Source organism: Cnephaeus nilssonii (assembly GCF_951640355.1).
Source record: "Cnephaeus nilssonii genome assembly, chromosome: 12".
Lineage (NCBI taxonomy): Eukaryota > Metazoa > Chordata > Mammalia > Chiroptera > Vespertilionidae > Cnephaeus > Cnephaeus nilssonii.
This window is the reverse complement of record NC_137083.1, coordinates 12,389,122-12,416,017: the sequence shown is the minus strand read 5'-3', so window position 1 is coordinate 12,416,017 and position 26,896 is coordinate 12,389,122. Positions and strand designations below refer to the sequence as shown.

The 26,896-nt window shown below is 48.3% G+C and overlaps 1 protein-coding gene across 6 annotated transcripts in view; it reads right to left on the bottom strand.

Moving 5' to 3' along the window:
* Positions 1–4,268: 4,268 nt before the first annotated feature.
* Positions 4,269–26,896, bottom strand: part of OSBPL3 (oxysterol binding protein like 3) — a 145,903-nt gene continuing 123,275 nt past the window's right edge. For all 6 annotated transcript variants that reach the window (XM_079786792.1, XM_079786793.1, XM_079786791.1 and 3 more), the window contains 7 exons: positions 23,890–23,953; positions 22,382–22,460; positions 20,385–20,529; positions 17,097–17,241; positions 13,269–13,395; positions 11,036–11,158; positions 4,269–7,924 (listed from right to left, as the gene is read on the bottom strand). In XM_079786792.1, the coding sequence (XP_079642918.1) occupies positions 7,828–7,924; positions 11,036–11,158; positions 13,269–13,395; positions 17,097–17,241; positions 20,385–20,529; positions 22,382–22,460; positions 23,890–23,953 (780 nt within the window). In that variant the 3' untranslated portion in view covers positions 4,269–7,827. The remainder of the gene's footprint in view (positions 7,925–11,035; positions 11,159–13,268; positions 13,396–17,096; positions 17,242–20,384; positions 20,530–22,381; positions 22,461–23,889; positions 23,954–26,896) is intronic.

Sequence of the window (26,896 nt, the reverse complement as noted above, 5' to 3'; positions counted from 1 at the left end):
CAATTTAGAGCTGGGGAATCTGACAACCCAAGTCTCTGACTGCAAAGGCTGGGCTTCGACGGCGGTGGTACATGCACGCCAGGCGGAGGCGTTTGGAGCTGAGGAGGATTCTAAAGAGATTAAAGACATAACCAGGGCTTGGAAACAGCACTCTGCTGAGCTTAGAGTATAGACGGGAAGGAGTTCGGACTGTAGACAGGGCTCAGTCAGCCGGGCAAGAACTGGTGAGGGGCTGTGGGGCTAAGGAAGGGCAACTTCATAGGCAGGCTGAGCAGGACTCTGCCCCATGACCGTGGGGATGAAGGGATGAGGGAGACAGAGGAGGATTTCTCTGCAACTATATGAGACAACATGTAGAGTATTGTCAACCAGGGACGCCTCGGTGTCCAGGGTTGGTCACAGAGGCATGGAGCACCATCTGGGTGGCAGTCCCTTCAGAATATGCAGGGTTTGAGCAACCCAAGCCTACTGCCTTACCCTTTACTACAAGCATATATCCAGCTGCCTACTTAGAGTACCTCTTGGGAAAAATCACCAGCTAGGTTTTTCACCTGAGCACCGAAATCTGGCCTGTTCACAGTCTTCCTTCTCTCAGTCATGGCTGCTCCAGCCTCCTAGTAGCTCAGGCCATAGACCTTGGAGTCATCCTTGACTTCTCTCCTCCCACCTCCCAAATCCAACCCATCAACCAACCTTGTTGATTCTACCTTCAAAGTATTTCGTCTCTTTTTGCTTCCCGCTACCTCCACTACTACCCTGGTCCACTCTCTCTCTCTGGATGAGTCTGATCACCTTCAACCTGGGCTGCCTGGTTTTGCTTGTGCCCCCCAGTCTGCACCAGGCAGCCAGATGGCCCTTTAAAACCATAAAGCAAGTCCTGTCATTCCTCTACTCCAATCCTCTTAGTGACTTAATCTCACTCAGAGTAAAAACCAAATCCTCTGGCCCCAGGCCCCTTCCTGACTAGTCTGGATTTACTCCCGCTCACGCTGCCACACCCCCGTGCCCTCCTAAGCTGCACCAGACGCACCCTTGCTGCCGGCTTGTTTGCTCTTCCCGCTCTTCCTTCTCCTTTTCTTCAAGTCCCTTCAAGTCTTAGACGGCAAAACCCTCCCTCACCACTCTATAGACCAGTGCTTCTCAACCTTCCTAATGCCGCAACCCTTTAATACAGTTCCTCATGTTGTGGTGACACCCCAACCATAAAATTATTTTCGTTGCTACTTCATAACTATAATTTTGGTACTGTTAATGAATCGTAATGTCAATATCTGTGTTTTCTGATGGTCTTAGGCTCTACAGCAGCGGTTCTCAACCTGAGGGTGTGGGTCGTGACCCACAGGTTGAGAACCGCTAGCAGGGTCGCCTAAGACCATCGGAAAACACAGATATTTACATTACGATTCATAACAGTAGCAAAATTACAGTTATGAAGTAGCAACAAAAATAATTTTATGGTTGGGGGTCACCACAACATGAGGAACTGTATTAAAGGGTCACGGCATTAGGAAGGTTGAGAATCACTCTATAGACCATAGAGCAGCATCCTCCAGTCTTCTCTGCCGAGTGCTTGAGCCTTTATCTCCACAGCAGCTCCACCAGACTTGTATCTGAATCCTTTGTCTGTGCCCCCCACTCCCTGCCCCACTAGGCGCTAAGCTCCAGAACAGAAACTTGACGGTTTCTCACTCATTCCTGTACTCGCTACACTATTTGTGGGATGAATGTGTGCAGGCAAAGGACCATACCACAGGCTTGCAGCAACTGCTCACTCTTGAATAACTTTGATTCCACAGAAACACAATGACTCAGAGCTGACGGCATTTTCTCAGCATGCAATGTAATTCTTCCACACAGCCAAAGAGTTCCCATTGTCAGGAGAAAGTAGAAAAGAATCCCTTAGGGCAGGTAAGTTCCATGAGGACACCAGTTTGGGGTTCATGAATATTGGTTGACTGACTAAAGAATATTGCCACCTAATCTTGAGATCCTGGAGTGGCAGCACAGAGAACTGTTGGTGCATGGGACAACGCTCCAACCAACCGAGCCACCGGCCAGGGCAGCCCATCACTTCTCCCCCATAACCTGAATGTGAGGGAGCCTTCTTACCACACGGTGCTTGTTGGCTGACCCACCTGCTTCCCAGGGTCTGGACCATTCCTGACTCAGTGAATATTTTTCAAAGAACCCACCATAGCTGCTGCTGGCTGTTCCCTGCCTTGACGCCCCTTTTAAAGTACTCATGAGGTGTCACAGGGGAGGGAGGTGATAAGGCCCTCGTCTTTACATCTCAAAGACAGTGCAATCGCAAATACAAATTTTTATACAAAAAACAAAAACAAAAACCCTGCATAATTGCTGCCAACATGTCATTGTTTAAGTTCTGGAACAGTCATGAAATTAGAAGGGGGTGTTCCAGCTCAGCAGTGGGCAAATGCTGGTCGACAGGCTACGTGGGGCTGTCTGAGCTGAACCACCTGGGTGAACTGTGTGTATTTATGAGCGTGCGCGCATGCACACACACAAAATTACCCCAGGAGACTAGCCAAATGTGCAGTTGATATATCTTTCCTAGTCTCCTATCTGTTTAACTTGTGGCATTTAATAAGGAAGAGAGGCTGCCCTTAGTTCATTAAAAATGTTACAAGCACCACATGGAGAACCAAAGAATTTTTTGTAAGCAGTTATCATAACTCATCCTTGGTAAAATAACTGGAAGTAAAAATAACTTAACAAATTTTATCCTTTCCAAAAAACAACTCAAAACACAACAAACCTAAAAAAAAGCCTCTTACGTCCGTTTACTTACTGAAATTTCTCCCAAAGCGCAGACAGGAACGAATCCAGCGAGTACAAGGTCCCAGCGCTTGTTTTCCCGGGCCCTCCCCCTGTCTGAGGTCTGAGCGCCAAGAACTGCACTGGGGTGGGGGTGGGTAGGGGACCCCTGGACTCGCTTGGGTTCAGGCACCAGGGAGAATGGAGGCCGAGGAGACGAACGTGGGGGTGTTCTTAGGGACTCTGGTCCAACGCTCAGCAGAGGTCACGTGTCCTCCAGCCCCCGGTGCTGGCCCTTCCCTCCGCGGAGCCCCGGCCACTGCTGGGCGGCAACAACCGCCAGCTGATGCGCATGTGCCTTAAACCTGCTCATCTCTCGGCCAGCTGGTAGTCCCTTCACTTAAGTCTCCTGAACTCCAATAGGTGTTGGGATCTCCTGCAGGGACCCCCACTAATACGTCAATAATAAGACACCTTAACTGTGTCCACAAGGACAGTGTTGTTTTGATTTGCTGGTCACTGATGGACATCAACTATGTTAATGCTGGTATTTCATTGGTATGACTAACGGCCTGGAACTTGTACCTCCAAATTTATTGCCTCCTCAAGTGACACCTTACGATACGTTAATACCTATTCCTATGATGGCCAACATGTTAAAATATGCTGAGGTTGCCTTTTAAGGTTTCCTTTAGTGTTCATAACACATTATTTTGAATAATGCTGGAAAACGGTCCTCCTTTGATGGCAGATTTAATTCCGACCAACAGGCAATATCACAATAAACATGTGAAAATTAGCAATAATTTCATCATGTTTATATGCAAATACACTAATTGTCCTCAAAATTTCTTTTATAGCTTGTGTTTTTTCCCCTTTTCTTTTAAGCCAATCCAATTTCACGAATGGCTTTTGGCTGCCTCCTAGGTGCTTTAGGGATGCAGACATGGGCTGTGTGTGTAACCGCTCTCCTGTGGGCTGTGTGAACACCACAGTCGGACCCACTGGATCCAACGGAACTTGAGTGACGGCTGTGCTCCTGGCATTGCGAGAGACAAGCTTAGGCAGGGGAGGAGATGAGTCAGCCATTGGTAAGGGCCATTACATTGGTATGAACAGTCATCGTTTTCCTTTTTCATGTCAGGACAGACAGAAAATAATATCATTCCCATAACACCCCGGGGCAAAGGGAAGGGGCTCCTTGGGGGCTGCTTGGGCTCCAGCTGCCTCAGTTCCCAGTGCTAGGGGCGGGGGGGGGGGGGCGGGAGGGGTGGGTAGGGGGACCTACATGTGCAGTGCACCTTGGAAATGTTGGGACCAAAAGTTTCCAAGTGTCTTTACGCCCAGGACGTTCCTATTTCCAACCCCCACGCCTGCAGGAACCTGGTGTGCTTCTTTTGCAAGAGCCGAGGCTGGAGCCTTGCCCGTCCCCTTTCGGCAGCCACGTGTGCACCCCAACCTGGAAAAACAAAGACAGAGGTGGCCTTTCCCACGGCATTTATTCAGTCAACTGGCCACAGGAGGGGGATGAACAAGGGAGTCCGAGTGCTGGCGGGAGGTCCGAGTGGGATGAGTCGAAGGGTGGGATTTAAACACAACATAATCTTACAAATGGTTCGATGGAAGGCTTACAGATATCCATTAAAAAAATAGACTCCTCGGAGGGTCACAGAGGCAGATCACGCATCACCCGGAACACAATCAATGAGCAGCTTCTGTTCATGGCGTTCCCTCCGGCCAAAGTCTCCGGAAGTGGTCTGCACTGCAGACTGTCACCATTTGCAGACACGCGTGATACATGTTTTCAATGCAGAACGATAAAGATTAGCACTGAGTAACGTGAACACAACGCAGGGGAAAACCGAGCGCACCAAGACAGCGATCATCTGGTAGCAAAAATAGATTTATGCCGATGTTCATATCAAAATTAAGGACATTCAAATAAATTATGCCAATACATTGGGACCATTACTCCTAAGATTATAAGGACCACTTCTTATTGCTCCTGCATAACAAAGGTCTGAGGACATTCTACGACAGCTGCAATTCACAGAACGTGCGGCGGCCCCACGGCAAGGCGCGACAGCCAAACGAAAACTTGATCGTTCACCACTTTTCTTCCACGGTTGACACTGGTAATAGCAGAACAAGACCACTCATCCTAAATCGGGAAAATACAGCTGAAGGACAGTGCTCAAAGCCCAAGCAAATGACTTACGGGAAGTAATTAGAAGCAGGATCTGAGAAAAGGAGCAGCCTAGATGAAGAAAACATTTGAAAAAAAATGGCTTTGTATATTTTTCTCTCCCAGAGAGCCCCACAAGAGGGCATTCTGGGACTGATGACGCGATAGCTGTCCTACAGTGAACTGTTTAATCAGTACCAGACCCAGCCTGGCTCCTGGAAGGGGTCGGTACAGTTGACTCGGGGAAATACTGACCTAGGATGGGCTGCCTGGCCGCACTGGAGCCTGTGGGCTCCTCCCCAGTGGGTCTGGATGGATCTCCTGCAGCTTGGGGGAGTGGTGGCTGGGTGAATGGTGGCCACAGGACAAGTGAAGGGCGGTGTGGTGAGCTGCACAAAGTCCTATTTCCAAGAATATCCGTGTAATTCTCTGTAAACTTGGGATGGAAAAACCAGGAGTAAAATGCAAGCTACAGCAAGGGTCTCAAACGGTGCAGTGTTGGGCAGTATTTCATCAGGAGATTCAAAGTCCAGAAAACTCGATTTTTACCTCAGTTCTGCCCAAACAATGCCATGTTTCTGTTTTCTCCATCTTAAACATATAAAATGCCACAGAACTACGAATTAGGTGGGAAAGTGCTTTTGAGAATAGGGACTAAAGGGGGAGGAAAGAAGCCATTTCCCCCTCAAGGCAGTTTTAAGATGATAATGTCGGGAGGCATCCCCACGCTCTTCAAACTTCGGAAAGCCCCTGAGAGATGCTGGTACTGGCGAGATTTGGAAATCTGTAGGCAGTTCTGCATCATATTGTAATTCCTCCCCCTCCCCATCTCAAGTAAGATGACTACAAGGATGATATTTGGTCTATTTAGCCTTGTGATTCCAAAATAAAGCATCACATCAGTTAAAATAACAGCATCGAGACAAAGAATTTCCAAATACTGCAACACAAAGCCACATCCGTTCAGACGGCATGTTCTGTTTTTCCCTTTTTGAGTAGCTTCTGGAACAGGCCACTTTCAGAGTCAATATGACTGCAAGTCCACATCTACCTTCACACTGTGAAAGCTAGATCTGTTTTCCCCGAGGACTGAAACTGCAGCCCACGCCTTCCGTCTGGGAGCGGAATTCGGATCCACGCTCGAAAAGAAAAGAACAAAGCACACACCGAAGAACGTGACTGGCCATTTCACTGCTCAGAATGGGAAAGCCGTTCGCACTGCGCTCCCGCTGACATCTTGAAGACACGGGATGGGTGGGTGCAGTGTTTGATGAGCCGTTTATTGTTCTGAAAATGCTAGTCACTCGCAGATGCCTCTCCACTTAGAACATGTAACACGGTCCACCTGCTCACTCGGCGCGACACTGAAAATTCACCCGTTCTTTTTTCTGCCATTTATTCTGCTTTTTATTCATAGCATTCTACACGCTCGAAGCTATTATAGAAATATCTAAAAAATGTTTTCGGGAGAAACCCTTTTTGCCACATCATTTTATTTCATACTCCACAGAATTATTATGAACATTAGAATAGAAGGCTTAAAAATTAGGCTTTGGTTTTCATGTAATCTGGGCCGAAGTCGGAATTGCTTTGGTGACACAATGGAACTATGCACAGATTCTATTCTTGTCATCTGAAATGACGCATTTACAAAGACAAAGTTCCCCCTTCGGTGGTGATGATCCGCGTTATTCAGGTCGGCTGCAAAACTGGCAGAAGGGGGGCATAAGTAAGAAGTGTGGGCGGGGCACGACATGGAGGCTGCACCAGGCACAACACCGGGGAAGAACATCAGTCCTCTACGCGTGTCTCTAAGGCAGACGGTCCAACTTTTTATACAAGATCTAAAATACGGTGCTTGTTAAGAGGTAGAAAATACCAAGACAGTGTTTTAAAACAATCAGCTATTTTGCTAACCTGTGACAAAGTCGCACTGCGGTGTGGAAGGAGCTGGAGGTTTTACACTGAACGGGGACACCCCGCACTCGGCAGAGACGGGGTCACACGGGGCGGGGAGCCGGGGCGCTGGGAGCAGAGACCAGTTTCTTCACTTGTCAAGGGTTCAGCTCTCACGGAGGAGAAAGTTCCTGCCTCTCCGGGATTTCATTCTGACGTTTAATTCATGGGGATTGCTCGGCTGACTGGTAGTTCCTCTGAGTGACGGTCCGATGCTGCACGGGAGGCCATCACACCACAGGGCGGGATGGGCTCAGATGCTTCCTCGTCAACAAGGCGCCGTGTGCATCTTCTATAAAAACATATTTCCCTGAACGGATGACCTCCTCTCAGCCACCAAAATGCAGATGCAGATCTCCTCCAGACTCCAGCACCAGCAGGAGGGCTCTGTGTGAGCAAGTCGGGAGCGGTCCGAGGCAGAGAGACTGAGCCACCAAATTGAACTTGGGTGGTGTCCGCATGGGTGAGCAACCCTGGGCATTCTTCTCATTTCTTTCTTTCTTTTTTCCCCTTCTCCTTTCTTAATGCACCTGGGAGACACGGATTGTTTTCTCTCCAACGTAATTGTATAAGGCATCCATTTATTCTGAAATTTCCTAACCTTTGGGAAATTAGTGTTAAAGCTTCGTTTGCAACCCACACATTAACATTCAATCTTTCATTTTTATTAAATACTTTATATATATAAAAAAGCAATATCGAGGTGTTCTACATTCGTATAAACAATCATGATAACATTGGAAATTGTAAAGAACCCTAACCGAAGAAAATATATACTTGAATACTTACAACGCTAAGCTAAGCACAGTGATCATTCTAGGGAAGGCTTTATAAGAACACAGACACAGGTGTGTGGCTTGGGAAGGCCGACACGGGAGAAGGACAGGAACGCATCGTGCTTCTTGCCCTTTTCACCACAGGACAGGATGGTCCAGCTTGGAAAAACCGAGATCTTTCCTCAGTTCCAGATAGGTGCCATTGCTCACCCAGGAGTCATCCGCGGATTTCCTGTGGAAGGTAAGGAGGTCTTGAGGCTCTGGACAGTCCTGTCCTCTCCCGCCCTCCCCACCTCCTCTCCGGCCCGCTGCCACCCTCACATCATGCAAGGCCCCTGACGGTCCAGCGCTGCACGCCTGGAAACCCTCCTCGTGTTTCTGACCTTGTTCTCAAACACAGAGGCTGTCAAACACGGTGCTTCTGGGAGAAGACAGCACCGCCTGGCGCATGACGGCGTAAAGCTAAGTCACCCAGGCTGCTCGCATCAAGTGAGACGTTAACATTACAAACAAAGGGAGTGGGAAGCCATGACGGTCTGGAGAGAACGGCCTGGTTCGCCATTCTTGGACAACATAGTATATTATGTAAATTCAAGTTCCAAAGGTGAGTAGCTAGAAGAGTTTTCCTACTCCTGTCTCCCAGGTCCCCCAGAAGCAAGAGCCTCATCAGCTTCATTCTTTCAGAGAAATTTCATGCATGCGTGAGGTACACACACACACACACACACACACACACACACACACACATATCCACCCCTCTCCCATTCAGTCGGTGGGTAGCACTGTGGCGTCCTACCCCTTGAGTTTTCGACATAACAATATACTGTATATTGGAGATCATTTTCCATTGTCACAATAAGGTCAGCAAACGACAGCCCAAAGCCCAATTCCAGCCTCCTGCCTGCCTGTGGAGCAGTTTTACTGGGCTCTGACCATGCCATCGTGTAAGCACTGTCTGTGGCTGCTTTCACGCTGCAGCGCGGGCTGGAGGAAGCACTGCTGAGCCCGCATGGCCTGCAAAGCTGACAGTATTTACCGCTTGCCCTCTACAGAAAAAGTTTGGTGACTCCGACAATAAGAGATTCCTCATTTTTAAAAAACAAGTTACCTAATATTCCATTGCAGGGATGGACTGCAATTTAACAGGGAACCTACAGGGTGGGCATTTAGGAGGTTGTTTTCAATCTCTAGCTATTATAATCATGTTTATAATAATATAATAAACATATAATATCCTATTTTATATACGTATACATTAAAAATTCCGGTAAGGAGAACTGCTGAGTCAAAGAGGATGTGTATTTGTAATTTTGACGGATATGTCACGTTTTAGGAGCTAAAGTAGCGAGTGCCTGTTGTTCCACTCTCAGGAACGTCCCCCCACACTGTCTCCCTGCTCTAACAGAGGGATGTGTTCACAGGGAGCCCGCCTGCAAATCGGATCCTTCACTGCGAGACAGAGGCCTGATGCTGCCCGAGCTCCGGTTTCCACCTGAAATTCCCGGTGACATTTCCACTGCTCCTCAGCGGTGTGAATGGAGACATCCACGGCCCCACATTCCTCTCTGTCATCCCGTCCAATACTGACACTTTTATAGAAAACCCAAAGGAAAAAGGGCCGCGGCCACGCGGCCACAGCTGTGCTGTCCTCTCCCACTGCAGACACATCTGAGGTCAGGGCAGCCGAACAACACTTTACAGTTTGCATTTAAAGTTCATTTGCTTCCCAGCGGCTTCCCACTTGGTGAGTCATTTTTGATGTTTCCACATTAGATCAAGTTGATGAACCTCGTACCTAGTTCTTGGGCCAGTTTGGTTACCCACAACTGATTCTGAAAAATACTGTAACGAACACTTTTCTAAATGCAGATTCTCCTTGTTTAAAAATGACACTAGATTTATGAGGGGAAAAAAAGAATTGATTTTCTTAAGGGTATATGTGTGTATCAGTTGATCCATTTATCAAACCTTGCCGTAAAAAATGATTTAAGGTCTTATTTTTAAAATATTTATATGAAGTTATGGATATTTTGGGATGGAACTCTAGCCGGTTAATCTTCACTCGCTCACCTCCCGAGTTTGTAAAAGTGATCAGAAGGGACCTTCCACATCAGCTTTGGAGGAAAAGGCATTGTATTTGGGGGCTAGAACATTACTTATGGCTGTTCTGGGAAACATACTTTATTGCTGCTGTGGTAGATTAGTACTAATTCCTCCTAAAAGTGCTTCCATTGCCCATTAAAAACTATCAACAACAACATCCAACCAAACAACACAAAACCCCTGGTTGCCCTGAAAGCAAGACTCAGAGGGAGAGTGAGGGCAGGAGCTCCTGGCTTTTCCACAAGTGCCTGTTTTAATGTTGATTTAGGAGAATATTTAACAAAACCCCTAAAACCATATAGAGCCCTGGCCTGGTGGTCCAAGAGCCAGGCCCTTACTAGGACATTCCATGGGGTCCTTCCACAGATCACACCCCCCTCCCCCACCCCCGTTCCCTGGGTCTTCATTTCTTTCTTTTTGTGTGTGTTTTAATATATTTTTATTGATTTCAGAGAGGAAGGGAGAGGGAGAGAGAGAGAGACATCAGTGATGAGAATCACTGATTGGCTGCTTCCTGCATGGCCCACACTGAGGATCAAGCCTGCATCCAGGGCATGTGCCCTGACTGGGAATCGAACTGTGACTCCTGGTTCACAGGTCGACACTCAACCACAGAGGCACACCGGCCGGGCTGGTTTTTTTCTCAGTTAAAATAAAAGGCGGCGAAGGGCTGATGACCTCTGATGCCCCTTCTACAGCTTTATTGTTTTTAACGAGACCTTCTTGGCAAGTTACTTTAAAATGAATAGTACATGTTCCAAGCCCACGCCCAAGTGCATTGGAACTTCCGCAGTGTGGACACTCGGTTCCACGTTGGTAGCCAGCGGGGTGATCCTTAATGATCTCTCGCTGTGTAAAACACACCTCGGTGGGGGACCACGCTCAGACATGGATTTAACACGCTGGCCGGCCTCGGGGACCAGGTGAGGGCGGTCTCATTGCTTCTCCCCCAGGCACTCACTGAGCACTTCCTTGCAAACTCACTGGGCTAGACGCCCTGAGACACAGCAAAGGAGGCAAGAAGACAGGACGCTGGGGAGGAAGAGGTTGGGACAGCCAGCGCCCAGTGTCACAGAAGGTCGGGCCCTCACAGAGGGGAGGTGTCACCCCTCTGAAGCTGGAAACACATCAAGGACCTCGTATTTGGGGAGGAGACACCCCTGCTCACTCTCTTCATACCAGAAGCATCAGGTGTCGCCGGTACCTACCAACCAATAACCCGCAGGACCTGGGCACTCACCTGAAAAACCGCGGCTGGTGCTCCACGTTGTTCTCCTCCAAGACCCGCCGCCTGTCCCTCTGCAGCTGCTCAATCCTCTGCTTCTGCGTCTCGGCTTCCTCCACGTTCCCTTCTTCCAGAAACCTGAGGCGTGGAGGGAGGAATAGAGGAACTGAATGCCGCGGAAATGTAGCAACGTCACTGCTGAAATTGCAGGTGGCCAAACTGGATATTCCAAACACTCTCCTACACAGAAGTCCCTTCTCCAACCCTTAAAACAAGACTGTGAGGTAGTCCGGGAAGATCGGATTTTTTAAATTGGTGATATATACATATATATCAAAAAATCATGTTTATACAAAGTAATTTGGAGTAAAGTCTCCCATTCATCCTCGTCTCTAATTCTTGCTACCTGTTTCCTGCCCGCCCCACGTCACTCCGCAGGTAACCCACTGCTATTAGTTTCTAGTGCATTCTCCTAGAGAGTCTTTACACCTATAAAGCAGACGTTCTTACCTCTCCCTCCCTTTTGAAAATATAAATGGTAGCATGCTACAACAATGTCTATGCCGTGGCTTCTTTTGTTTTACCTTTTTTTAAATTCTCACCTGAGGATATGGAGATATATATATATATATATATATATATATATATATATATATATTATATATATCTATATATTTTTTTTTTTTGCGGGGGGAGAAAGAGTGGATGGGAAGGAGGAAGAGGAGAGAGTGAAACATTGCTGTGAGAGAGACACACTGATTGGTTGCCTCCTGTATGCACCCAATAGGGCCAAGGATTGAGTCTGCAAACGAGGTACGTGCCCTTGACCTGGAATGGAACCATCAACCCTTCGGTCCACAGGCCGACCTCTAACCACTGAGCAAAACCGGCCAGGGCTTGTTTTTCCTTTACTTAACAATACGGGGTGGGGAGAAAGTAGCTTTACAGTTATGAGTACCTGAAACAGAGTTTATTCTTGTATTATTATTAATTATTTTATTTTCTATATGAACAACTATAAACCTACTTTTGCTCCACCCTGTATGTCTTGGAGATCTTTCTTGGTAGCACACAGACATCTTCATTTTTTATATAGCTGCGTTATATCCAATTGTGTGGACATATCTGAATTTATTTAAATAATTTCCTACTGACAGACATTGGGGATGCTCCCAATTTTTAAATGTAATTTATCATTAATACTGCAATGAATGACCATGTATATCTGTCATTTTGTGCATGGGTTAGTGTACCTGAAAGGAGAAATTTCTAGAAGTGAGATTGCTGGGTTAAAGGGTGAGTTTGTAATATACATATAACCAATCACCCTTCATGGGGATTATACAATTCACATTGCCACCAGCAATGTTATTGGTGTGCCTTTGCCCTATAGCCTCAGCGTACACCACACTTGTGAGTCTTTTCCGTCTGACAGGTTAAGAAATGGGACATCAATGGGGCTCTAAAAATTTCATCTCTTTGTGTGAGAGGGAGCATCTTTCATGTTTAAGGGATATCTGCATTTCTTATTTTGTGACCTCTTCATTTTCTTATGTCCATTTTTTAAATGAGTTGATCTTGGTTTCTAGAACCAATTCATGAAATGAGCTGCAAGTACAGATTCCTCAGTTTGTCATTTATCTATTCACTCTGAGTATGTATTTTATTTACTTTGCCATGAAGGGTGTTGTTGGATTTCTTTCTTTCTTTTTTTTAATAAAGTCAAATTTTTACCCTTTTTTTTCTTCTTCTGGGTTTTGGGTCTTAATTAGAAAGGCCTTGGGGAAGAGATAATTCTTTCCATTTTATAAAGTAGGAATCTGAGGCTGAGAAAGATTAAAAGACTTATATGTCGCACAGCTTGTTAGCAGCAAACAAAGAATCAAACATTAGCTCTCAATGCATCAAAATAATTTAAATTCTAGGGGTGGAAGAGGAGGATGTTTTTTATTCTTTCAATACACAATAAGTTTTATTTTTATTGAATGCATAAAACTCTTAAGAATAAACACTTTTTTGGTGCTTCAATAGAAATGGGGCTCTACTGATGACTACAAGTCACGCCCCACACAGCGCTAAGCGGGGCTCCGTTCCTGCCACACGGCTGCTTCAGGTCCCCCGGCCCTCTATTCCTGATGACATTATCTTCGCTCAGGCCCCGCTGGTGCCCCGGGAGTTGTTAATAACAGTCTTTATAAAAAGTTTTACATCTCTGGAGACAAAGATTGGGGGGAAAAAAAATCCTTACCTTTGGTCTGGCCTAAATCGAGTGTCAGTAGGTGGTAATAAAGTCTTCAAGGATGAATCAATTTCATTTAATTCTAGTGCAAACTGTGTGAAGCCATAATATTGCTCATAGCCTTTGGGCATGGGATCTACAAGAAAAAGAGATCATTCATCCCTAACTTGCATTTCATTTACTTTACTTTTTTTATTTCATTGATGTTACTTTTTAATTCCTTCACCGTTTTCATCTCAAACCAGCCATAATTTCTCTCAGCTCTGAACTCTTCCATTTCTATTAAAATATCCTGGTTAACCAGCAGAGGCTGAATACTGCCCTACACATTTTCTTCTCTACAAGTTTTGTCCTACCTATAAGGATAAGGCCTCCTCTCTATGGTCACACAGCAAATTTATAAAACACTGTGAAGTTTCTAGACTGTTTAAGCTATAAAAATTGTTCATTTACTAAAATAAACTACCTTTAAAAAAAGCTCTCAGTCTATTTTTCCTGACAAACAAGACTGCCACTCTAGAATCCAGATGTGTTCTTTAAAATCCTCACCCAAGGACATGGAGAGAGAGAGAGAGAGAGAGAGAGAGAGAGAAAGGGAAAACATTGATTAGTTGCCTTCTGTAGGTGCCCTGACTGGGGATTGAACCTGCAACCCAGGTATTCGCCCCGATGGGGAATCAAACTGGCAACCCTTCAGTGCACAGGACGACACTCAACCAACTGAGCTGCTCCAGCCGGGCTAGAGAATCCATTTGTCATTTGAGAGATGTCAGTTTCTCCTAAAACTGTCTACTCCCTAAAATAGTGTTGAATGCCTAGCAAGTGGTCAATAAATGTTATTCTTTCTCCCACGCCTGACCTTCTTTCACATATTTTAATGTAAAACCATCTCAGCAGGAGCCAGGGATAGAGGGATTATGCTGGCAGAAACACAGCCGCTGGGACTAAGGGGACAGAGATGAAGGGACAGAAGGAAGGAAGCGACTGGGTTCCTGGCATTTCACAGGCTGGGACCACAGAGGGCTCCAGCTGCACTAGCTAAGGGGAGAGTGACTGGGGTGATTCAGAGGCCCCCAGGCTGCCGCTGACAGGGCAGGCTGAGACGGCACAGGCCTAGGGGGTGAGGCAAAGGGTGGGCCCACTGCTGCAGCTTAGCATGCCAGGTGGCCACCACCCGGAGCCCAGTGGGCCCAGAGGGTTGGACGTGGAACCAGAGAGGATTATCTGGACCCTTACGATCTAATGACATTTTTTCCTCGCTAGTTAAGGCTTGCTTGGGGCCTGTCGTCCCTTCCATGTCTCCCTTGGGAATGCCGATCCTATGCCCGTCCCACCACTGTATTTTGGAAGCACATTTTGGTTTCCTAGGCCGACAGCTGGAGAGGATGAATCACACCTCAAGCCTCACCCATGCCTGACATGACATTCAGATGAGACTTTGGATGTTAGAGTTGATGCTGAAATGAGGTAAGGCTTTGGGCGGCTGTTGGGATGGAATAAATAGATTTTGCCTGTAAGAAGGACAGGAATCTGGGGCCCAGAGGCAGAGTGTTTATAGCCTGAATGTATCCTCCCAGAATTCACAGGGTGAAGCCCTCCCCTCCGTGTGGCTGTGTTTGGAGACGGGGCCTCTAAGGAAGTAATGAAGGTTAAATGAGGTCAGGAGGGTGGGGCCCTGAGCGCGTGGCTGTCTGCAAGCCAGGAAGAGGTCCCTCACCAGAACCCAAACATGACAGCACCTTGATCTTTGATTTCCCAGCCTCCAGAACTATGAGAAAATCAATTTCTATTGTTTAAGCCACCCAGTGTGCGGTACTTTGTCATAGCAGTCCAAGCAGATTTATGGAGATGTATTGCCCTAGCTTGAATTCCAGCTAAAAATCAAGCTAAAAATACCCAAATTTACAAATTGGGTCAATCAAACATAGGCTAATAAAATCACTCAAAGCCTGAGCTCTTGTTGCTCACACAGACGAATACAAATATTTTCCATGAACTTTCTTCAGGCCTTCTTTCTTTTTTGCAGACCATTTTTGAAGTTTCACAAGTCCTTTTTGTCAAATTCCAGGTCTAATTCTCTGAGTATCTAAGACATGAAATCCTACCAAAGCTTCCTAATGTGCCTTCAAAAATCTATCCCAGTCTCCATCCCCCAGAGTGAAGACGGTGGTTTTCCTTGGAGACAGAGGGGCCTGGATGCTCATGGCCCAGGCAGAGACCTACAGCCAGTGAACAACACTGACAACAAGAACAGCAGCTCACACAGTGCTCTTTCATCAAGGTTCCACTTTCGCACCCAGAGGGGACGTAGCTCTGCTCTGGGATGCACACTTTAAGCAAAGGAAGGTGAATGCTTCATTTGCAGGATCTCACGTGTGCCCCCGAGCCTCTGCAGCCAGGACGGCGGCCACGCGCCAATCCCTTCCCACTGCGCGGCGACCCCCGTGGCGGGGGAGGGTGAGGCCGCCGCCCGCTGAAAGAGACGCTGTTGGCGGCCTCTTCTAAGGCATCTCCCTTCCTTCCTTCCTTGCTACGGAGACTGCTCTGGTCAGGCGGGCCTGTGTCCTCCCTCGCGGATGCACCTACCCATCTGACTCGCTCCTGCCCACCCAGTTGCCCGGGATTGCTGAGGGATGGGGGTTTGGACCCGCTTCAGGCTGACAAAATGTAAAGGCATCTCCTGGGGGCTCTTGGAAACACTTCCTTCCTGAGGAAGGAGAAAGCGCTTTTGTCCTCCCTTCTCCCTGCTCGGCGAGCTGCCCCGTGGGGATAAGATACATTTACATCCACGAGGGACACATCATGTCACATTGGGAGTCACAGAAGGTGCCCTCAATGATCCGTGCTCCCTACACAGGCTGCCTCTCAGCAACCCTGCCCCCCCCCCCGCCCCCCTTACTGTTAAGTATCGGCACAGAGCCTCATGCTTTAAGTCGCCATCAGAACGGTTTTCTTGTTTTGTTTTGATTGGCCCAAAGTATCCTAATGATGGTCTCTCAGCACAACGGGTTTATAACGTGACCATGACTGGGAAACACACTTAGAAGACGAACTAAATCTGAGCATGCTCTGGGAACCTGTCAGGAGGGTCTGGCTTCCCTGGTCCTCCTTCCACAGCTGCTTCCGGGCTCAGCATCCTTGTGGGATGGCAGGCGCGGCCGGAGTGGCTGTGGTGCTGGATGAGTCTGGGGGCTCCCTAACTCTTGTAGAACCCCCAGGTCAGCCTGCTTCTCCGGTAACATTTTTTCTCTTTGTCCTGCTGAAGAACGGCTTCTGGTCCCTGACTGACATCCCTTCTGTGCCCGGGCACAGGCGCAGGCGGCTGGGTGCTGATGGAAGACGGTGCCATGCATTACTATGGCCTTGTTCTGGGATAAGAACCCAGGGTCTCCCGGCGCGACAGAGGTGCTGCTGCTGAGCATGGGAATGAGTCTGAGACGTGATCCGGTGAATGAAAGAGGGGTCGACAGCCCTAACCCGTTTGGCTCAGTGGATAGAGCGTCCGCCTGCGGACTGAAGGGTCCCAGGTTCGATTCCGGTCAAGGGCATGTACCTTGGCTGTGGGCACATCCCCAGTGGGGAGTTTGCAGGAGGCAGCTGATCGATGTTTCTCTCTCATCGATGTTTCTAACTCTCTATCCCTCTCCCTTCCTTTCTGCAAAAAAATCAATAAGATATATTTTTTTTAAAAAGAAAGTGGGACCGACAACTCAGACACAGTTAGAAGCAGCCTGGAGACTCCATGGCCGCTGACACCCACCCATGGCAGACGCCGCCCCTCCACAGTTCCTCCAGCCACGCCCCCACACCCCCTGGGGCCGATTCCCTGATACTGACTGGCTCTCCAGACACAGGTGGAGGAGGACGGGCCGCCATAGTAGATGCTCTCGTGCCATTTCCCAAAGAGCCGGTGCACCGCCTTCCCACTCTTGTCAAACACCGTCCCTTCGATCTCGCGGGAGTTCGTGCTCCAGTATTTTGCCTAGGATTCAAAGGGGAGTCGTCTGATTAGTAATTTGGGGGTCAACTTAGTACAGATATGAAGAGGGGGAGGGGAGAGGGAAAAGAAAGAACCATAAGGGAAGTTCTATATTGCATATAGTTTGCCAGTTTTGGACTCTATCTCGTTTTTAAAATCACACTTTTAATTATTTCATAAAAATGAATAGCTAGCCCTTTAGAGTTTGCAATCTCAACCAGCCAACATTCGGTAATTCCATGTGTGTGTAAGATACTTTTTTCCCTACTTTTTCTACATGCAAAGAAATAGGAAAGCTCAGGTCTTCTATATCAGCCAAAGAGTGCGGCTGGGATGTAAGCCCCCACACATGCCCCGCTCAGGGCCGTGGATCCAGCCTGCAACGGAGGTACATGCCCTTGACCCGAATCAAACTCAGGACCCTTCAGTCCACAGGGCCACGCTCTATTGACTGAGCCAAACTGGCTAGGGCCTGACAACTGCAATTTAAAAAAAATGTAATTCGTGTAATTTTTTTCTCTAAAGGCACAAGACAGTCTTTTGTAAACCAATAAAGGTGGCTGCTTTGTAAACCAAGACATTTTCTAGATCTGTTCATCTAACTACAGGAACCTTAGGCAACGCATATTCACACTGTGGTTGGTCCTGGTCTGAGACCAGCTCGGCTCAGCTCAGCCTGGAGGGTTTTATACAGTACTATACCGCGCCCAGCAGAGGGAGCTCTAACTCCCTAGAGTTGATTTTTTCTAAACCTTTCAATTACCTGACTGCCCCAAAAAATCTCTATGGGGGAAAGAAAAAGAAGGCATTACTCCATAAGTCGAAAATCCAATTGGTGTTTTCAGCCAAAACAGGATCTATATTTGGAAACCTATGAAGGTGAGTGGCATTCTCAGGCCACCTTCCTAGTCTGGTAAACAAGGGAGGAAGGGCGGAGTGCATCAGAGATTCATAAGCCAGTCCTCGCGTCCTGCAAAAACGCGGAGAAAGATATAAATACTGTCCAGGCTCCGCAGTTTATTCCGAAGCAGGACTCAGGCTTCTTTCTTGCAGATGTTTGCCCACAGTCCATTGCTGGGAAGAGGACAGACTCTTCTCATCTCTCATGGCTACAAACACCTCCTCGCTGCCCCTCAGTGGGCAGTGCCACGTGGGTGGCAGGGTTCCCTGGGGGAAATGCTGGACAAGGGGGCTCACGCGAGCAGGGGTGCGCAGATTCCCGCGCCAGACGGCCTTTTGCTTCTTCTTTGCAGGGAGCTTAATGAAGCTTTCAAGCAGGGCCATGTCTATTTTATGTGAGTCTCTACCAGGTTTATGTCTGACTACAACCCAGTTTGACTTATGGGGTTTAAGAAAGATCCCAGTCCAGCCCTAGCTGGTTTGGCTCAGTGGATAGAGCGTCAGCCTGAGGACTGAAGGGTCCTAGGTTCGATTCCGGCCAAGGGCACATGCCCCGGTTGCAGGCTTGATCCCCAGGGTGGGGTGTGCAGGAGGCAGCCGATCAATGATTCTCTCTCATCATTGATGTTTCTATCTCTCTCTCCCTCTCCCTTCCTCTCTAAATCAATAAAAATATGTATTATAAAAAAAAAAGAGAAAAGAGATCCCAATCCATCTCTTAATCATGTCACCCACCAGCTACTGGTGGTACAGAGAGGAACCCCATGAAGTTCCACAATTAGAACCTAATAACTCGGCTTAGAACTTTGATCTGAATTCAGTGCAAACATTTTTTTGAGGGGGCAACACTCTAAGGCCATGTTAAGTACGTGAGATCTGCAACAGCAAGAGGGGATCTGAGGAGGAAGAAGGTGGAGAAGGCTCCAGTTAAGGCTGGCGGAAGGCCAAGCTGACTGGCAGGTGTTCTGCCTCAGGCCAGCCTGCTCATTCATCCTGTGATGAGTCTGCTGGGGCCCAGGCCCCATTTCCAGGCAGCAGCTGCACCCCAAGTGAGAGTGAGGAGTGAGAGCAAGCAGGCGTTTGCTTTTCTGGAGCCAGGAATGGCGAGGGAGGTGTGGGGAACAGAAAATAAACAAGTAAATCAATGGGGCGGCTAACTACAGACAGTAATAAGAAAATGGGATGTGATAGAGAGTCACTAACAAGACAGGGCAGGTGATGGAAGGATCTGGGGGGAGAGAGAATGAAGAGAGAAAGGCCAGCGTGGTCAAAGGACAGTGAGGAAGGAGGGGACGAGGGGCCGGTAGGAGCTGAGGCTGGAGAGGAGTGAGGTCAGTGTGCGTGTGTGTGTACACGTGTTTGTGAACTGGAGGGGCGGGCCAGGGCGGGCAGTGCAGACTGAGCGGGTCCTGTGGCCTCCGTACGGATTCAAGCTTTTCCGTGAGAAAGACGAAGTTGTCAGAGGATTTGGTCAAATACCACACAAATTCCATTTTTAAAAATTGTGGTAAAACATACATAACAAAATTTACCTTTTTAACCATTTATAAGTGTAGAATTCAGTGGCATTAAGTACATTCATAATGTTGTGCAACCACTGCCTTATATCTTGCCAGAAATTCTTCATCTTCCCAAGCTGAAACTGTGCCCATTAAACAACTCCCCATTCCCTCTCCCCAGCCCCTGGCCACCACCATTCTGCTGTCTCTGTGGCTGTGACTGCTCTAGGGACCTCACATGAATGTAGTCAGACAGTGTCAGGCCTTTTCTGGCTGGCATATTTCACTCAGCATGTCTTCAGAATCCATCCATACTGAAGCACATGACTTATGTTTTATTTTATTTTATAAATATATTTTTTATTGATATCAGAGAGGAAGGAAGAGGGAGACAGAGACAGAAACATCAATAATGGAGAGAATCCTTAATCTGCGGCTTCCTGCATGCCCCACACTGGGGCTCGAACTGTGACCTCTTGATTCATAGGTCGACGCTCAACCACTGAGCCATGCTGACCGGGCTGACACATTTCAGAAGAGCCCCTCTGGCTGTTGCCCTGAGGACAGACCAGAGGGGAGGATGGTGGAGGCCGGGAGGAGCTATGGCCCTGGTCCAGGTGAGAGCCCCGGCCAGCATTGCTTGTCTGCTGGCATAGAAGTGAAGGCGAAAGGTTCCCCAAGGCGCCTGAGGCCCCAGCTCCGTAGGCCTTTCCAGGGGGGAGCAGAGCCCCCAGGGCCGCCGCTCACCTTGATGAAGTTCACTTTGCAGTGGCAGGAGTCGTCATTCAGGTTCTTGATGACAATCTCCCCGTAGTGCTCAATCCACCGCTGCCCGCTCAAGATGTTATGGATGCAGGAGGTGACTTTGTTCCACTCAAAATGGTCCCCGAAACTAAAGGAGGAAAAGGTGAGAGGGCGATGCAAACAAGCGCCGCTTTTTAAATAAGCAAGTCACATGATGAGTTACTCATCCCTGCACCTGCGGAGCCAGCACTCACGGGGCCTTCCCTCTCCCGGGAGGCAGCACGCCACCGAGGGCGACAGCACCAGGCTCGGCACTCTGCAAGCGGCCGGGGGCCTGGCTACCTCCGCTGATCTCCTGGACACCCCCCACCCCCCCGCCTCCTCGGACAGAGGAGGGAACTGAGAGCCGGAGGTGACTCGTCTAAAGTCCCCAAACCAGGGAAGGGAAGTGGCCATGGGGAAGAATGGGGGTTTTCACAATCTGCTCTCTCTCCACACATACATGTGCACACACATGTATATGTGCATATAGGTACACACATGTGTGTGCATATGACGCACCTATATGTATACACACATATAGCATATGTGTAAATCTTAAGATACATATATCTTAAATCTTTTACAATGAGAAAGTGTTCAGATTCCAGTTCAACAGATACATCCTATCTAATAATAGAGTAAAATGTAAATTACCATCACTCCGCTATGCCCACGATTGGGCGGTGGGAGGCTGGGGGGCGGGACTCGGGGTGGCCTATCCAGCCATTGAGAGGCACGGATCCGCTGCCACTGAGGGGACTCTGCGACTCTCAACGGCCAGATCGAGGCCAGATCCGCGGCCGCTGAGGGGGCCTGCGCGGACACCCAGCTGCGCCTCTCAACAGCAGGGTAGCCAGGTGTCCGCGGCAGCCCCCCTCAGCGGCCGTTGAGAGGCGCAGGGGGTGGGAGTCCCGCCCGGGAGTCCCGCCCCCGGCGCCTCTCAACAGCAGGGTAGCCCCCCTCAGCGGCCACGGACCATCAAAAGCGTGGAAGCTGGGTGCCTGTCCGCTTCTGAAAGGCAGCGGAGGCTTCTGAAAGGCCTGGTGCACCAGCGATCGAAAGTGAAAGCATGGCAGCTGGATGCCTGTTCGCTCAGACACCAGGCCTTTCAGAAGCCTCCACTGCGCTGGAGGCTTCTGAAAGGCCTGGTGCACCAGCAGACAGGCACCCAACTCCCCGCGATCAAAAGCAAAAGCGTGGCAGCTGGATGCCTTTCCGCTCAGACACCAGGCCTTTCAGAAGCCTCCGCCGGCGCTGGAGGCTTCTGAAAGGCCTGGTGCACTAGCGGACAGGCACCCAGCTCCCCGTGATCAAAAGCAAAAGCGTGTAGGGGACCCTACACGTGCATGATTCAATCATGCACTGGGCCTCTAGTAATAATTATATAAGACCAAACACTTACATGGCACATGCCACGTGCCAAGTACTAGTTTATGTGTTTAACCTTCACAACAGTCCTATGAAGTGGGCGGTATAGTATCCCCGGTTCACAGGTGGCGGCACTGGAGACCGGAGAGGTTAAGGAACCTCCAGGATCTGCCATCAGCCCCAGCAGAGCGAGCTCCGGGGTCCTGGCAGCCTGGCTGCAGGGGCCACGTTCTGGTTTATGAATAAGTATCAGTCATCCCTGAAAGATCAAGGCCACACCTTTCTGAAAAGGAATTCAGACCGTGAGGTAGGACAACAACATTAACAAAAACCATCATTCTTAGTTTTGTTAGAAAGCATAAATGAGTTTTAAAGAAATGTCTTTTCTGGTAATTTTGGTCTCGCGGAAGCATTTTCATTTGAGGGAAATAAAATGTGAGGTCGTCACAATAAGGAACACGTGCATTTACTGTCAAACAGATTAAAAAACCAAACCAGTCACAGCGCCTTAGGGACCGTGGGCAGCTTGCTCCTAAGGCTGCCATCTTGGCCCTAAATTCTCTAAGGTTCCCAACCACAGAGGCACTTACGCCGGCAGAGTCACATGGGTTGTGCCAATGGGAACGATTTCCATGGATTTGCCCCAGAATTTGTTTTTCCATCTCACATCTGAAATGAAATAATACCGAGCATTACACATTTACCAGGAGAGCTAGGTAGACAAAAGAGTTCTTAGGCTGCATAAGTGATCAATCACGACATTGAACAATCTCTTCATAATAAAACCCCTTATCATATAGGATAACTTTTTAAAAATATACATTTTTTATTGATTTCAGGAAAGAAGGGAGAGGGAGAGAGAGATAGAAACATCAATGATGAGAGAGCATCACTGATCAGCTGCCTCCTGCACCACCTCCCTCCCCTCTCACTGGGGATCAAGCCTAAAACCCAGACATGTACCTCGACTGGGAATCGATCTGTGACCTCCTGGTTCATAGGTCAATGCTCAACCACTGAGCCATACTGGCTGGGCACAGGATAACTTTTTATTCTCTACTAGTGACCCAGTGCATGGATTCGTGCACATTGAAAGGAAATTAGAAGGTGGCCGGTGGGGTGGGACTCGGGGAGATGGGCTGGACACACTCTGGAGCAAACCTCCTGTGGTCCCTCCCCTGCCGGCTGCACCTGGGGTGGTGCTGTGGCTCGAAGGGCATCTGCAGAGTGAGCAGGGTCCCTCCGGCAGGTGGGGTCCCTCGACCTGGTCTGCGGGGATCAGGCTGAAATCAGCTCTCCAACATCCCCCGAGGGGTCCCGGAGTGCGAGAGGGCACTCTGAAAAGTTGCTGTCGTACAGGGTGTGGCGCGCAAACGCAAGTGTACAGTAAAACAGATTCGGGGCCCACAGTGCCCCAGCAACAACACCATAACCCACGGCCGAAGGTGGAAGCGCACGGCCCCACGAGGAATCGGGCTCCCTCCTCTCTAGTTTCAGGGTGCATCACCTGAGAACTGCCCCTGCCAAGTCACTGCAGCTCGGCAGCTCCTGCATTGAGCGAATGCCCCCTGGTGGTCAGTGTGTATCATAGCGACTGGCTGGATGGTCAGACACTTAGCATATTAGCCTTTTATATAAATAGAATAAGTAAAAATTGAGTACTAGGGAAGCTAATGAGAAGATGAAGTCCCGCCCTTGGGAGAGCTCACCGGCTCTGAGTAGGTTGTGTGGTGAAATGGAACAAGGACATGCTTGGTTAGAGAGAAGAGTGGGAAGACAGATGGGTACAAAAGCCACTGGGCTCTACAGCCTGGCTAAGAAGTCTGGTTTTTGTGCCTCAAGGGAAAGTAAGGTGTTTGTTTGGACAGAGAACTGATGTGATTAGATACAGACTCTGCAAAGATAACCGGCAGCAACATGGAGAAAGGAATAGGAGCAGGGGAGATGAGAAGCAGGTGACAAGATGCAAGGCTTGCCCAGCGATTCCAAGTCCAGGGCCCACTTTTAATCTTAACGAGCATTTAACAGCCATTCCTTAATAAAATAAAAATCTATAACGGCACAAAAAACGATGGGGTTGAAAAGATTAGCACATTACCTTGCCAGAAAACAAAATTTTCAGACTCAGCGTGACATGCAGAGATAGGCGGGTGGTGGCTGACCTGTTGGAAACAAAGGCCAAAAACAAAAGCATTATTAGCTTCTGTGTCTCGTGAAGTCCCTCCTTCGCCCTTTTGCTGAGATGTAACAACGCTCAGGGTCAAAGTGAATGAATGCTTCCTTAGTTTTCTTTTAACAAGTCTGTCCTTTAGAGGGCGCTTCTAATGTGGTCAATTCCAATTTGCTCCAGTTTGTTTAGGGGTGAATGGAAGCCTCGGAGAAAAGTGGCAAAGTGAGTGATGAGGACAGAGACACCTTTTGAAAGACGTGAAAATAAACACAAGGGCATGCCAGGGATGCCCGCTCACAAACCCTCTAATCTGACATCGGCTGCCCATGTCACAATCCCTATCGGCTGTTCTGAAAGCACCTGCATTTAATTAGATTGTCAAATCACAAATATTTTTAAACGCTATTTCTAAGCAACACAAAAACTCTCAATGCCTCAGCAGAGTTCACTCTTTTGAAAAGTGCATCACATGTCCAGTCTCTTTGCAAATTACCTACAGGAAAACGAATCCAAGATCATTTTTTTAAAAAAGAATCATGTGTCTACAAAGAGCTAAACGAACCATTATTGAAGAAATATTAGTCAACTGCTATGAAAAAAAGTTTTATTCATTTTCCGTCATAATAGAAATACGCAATTTGCGTAAGTAGGCAATCACATTCTAGAAAAGAGAGTCCCCTGGGGCAGACGTAGCCGACTCCCTGCCTTTGACACTGGAGTCATTACTTCTGTCGATTCACTGATGAAGGAGCTAATGAGGAAACGAGTCCTCAGTCACTCGAGGCACATGAACGGTAAGTGTACTGTTATTATAATTCAGATTAGTAAAACCAGAGTAACGTTGCCAGTGGTGTTTCCAGAAACTTCTGTCAGCTGGTTCTTAGCCAAGCTTCTTACATGTAGAGCATCCAGCTAAAGGCTTCACATTACAAACAAGGAGAGGAACCAGAAAGATTAAGTAAGGTTTCCCAAACACACTGATAGGGAAGAAGCCAAGGTAAAACCCAGCGTTTTTTGTTTACAGCATGGTTTTCGGGGTGGGGGCTGACAAATGCTCAAATCCACAGCTCTGGGCCCTCAGGAACATGGTCTGAAAACCACTTCCGGGTGCCACCCCTGTAGGCAGAGAACGGCAGGGGCAGCTTCATCTAGAGTCCTGTCACATACACATTGAACGGGTGGATTTCACCTGCCGGCTCGGCCCGAAGAGAAGCAGAGGCAAACATCTACACAGCTGTGGCATCTCTCAGCTCTCAAGAGCACAGATCTCAGATCCAAGATGAGATGGGCGACGCACCTTTGCTGCCCCTGGATGGTTCTAGTTCCCACAGGCCTCCTAAGAGCACAGCCCCTCCCTGTGCCTATGGGATTCTCAAGGGCAATTTTCACTTCCAGCCCTTTTAGAAACCTACCTCCTAAAATGCATATCCTATAGAATAAAGAGGTAATATGCAAATTGACCCTCACACTCTTGTGTCACAAGATGGCTGACCCCACATCATCACAAGATGGCCACCCCCATGTCATCACAAGATGGCCGGCAGGGGAGAGCAGTTGGGGGCGACCAGGCCTGCAGGGGAGGACAGTTGGGGGGGGACCAGGCCTGCAGGGGAGGGCAATTGGGGGTAATTGGGCCAGCAGGGGAGCGGTTAGGTGTCAATCAGGCTGGCAAGGGAGCAGTTAGGGGGCTACCAGGTTGGCAGGCAGAGTGGTTAGGGGCAATCAGGCAGCCAGGCAGATGAGTGGTTAGGAGCCAGCAGTCCCGGATTGTGAGAGGGATGTCCGAAACCAGCAGTCGGACATCCCCTGAGGGGTCCCAGATTGGAGAGGGTGCAGGCTGGGCTGAGGGACACCCTCCCACTCAGTGTACAAATTCCATGCACCAGGCCTCTAGTAAGTATATAAGCATAACCAATGGACACAGGCACTAGGGGGGTGAGGGCATGTGCCAGCGGGTGAGGGGGTAGGGGAGGCCAGGGGAGGTAAATGGGAGAAAAAAAGGAGACATATCTACTACTATTTGTAATACTTTAAACAATAAAAAACAATAATTCCTGCCAAAACTGGTTTGGCTCAGTGGATAGAGCATCAGCCTGTGGACTGAAAGGTCCTGGGTTCGATTCCAGTCAAGGGCATGTACCTTGGTTGCAGGCACATCCCCAGTAGGGGGTGTGCAGGAGGCAGCTGATCGATGTTTCTCTCCCATCGATGTTTCTAACTCTCTATCCCTCTCCCTTCCTCTCTGTAAAAAATCAATAAAATATATTAAAAAAACAAACAACAATAATTCCTGTAATTTATTTATATATCAGATGTCTTTCTTCACCCTGACCTAATCATTTTTATTTATGCTTTGAAGGTTCTAAGAGGAGGGAAGCAGATGGGAAAAGAATGCACTTCAATATTTGTGTATTTTGTAGGTTTTTCTTTTTTTGGATTTATAAAAATATCCCTTAAATACATCAATTCTGCAGCTGTTCCGAGACCTAACTAGACAGTCCTCCTAGTTCCTGATTGGCCTCCGACCTTGTAGGGCAACTTGTGGGGATCAAACCTACAACCCAGGTATGTGCCCTTGACTGGGAATTGAACCTGAGACCCTCCAGAAGGTCGACACTCCAATCACCGAGCCACACTGGCCAGGGTGACTCTTCCATTTTAGTAACTTTCAATAACTCCACTCGGCTTTTCTGTCGAGAGTATGTGGATGGGTGGGTAAAAGGTTAAAATGACTGGAACAGCCAATCAGGAAAAGCCACTTTCAGGAAATAGCTTAACTGTGCGTCCTAAATTTAGACACCAACCCTTTCCCAAAGGTACAAAGAGAAGCCATGCCAACTGAAGGGGGTTTCCTGAGCCCCCAGTGGCTGATGAAGTCACACACAGCAGAGCTCTGTGCCAGGCAGTAGGGGGAGCCAGTGAGGAGTAACTCACC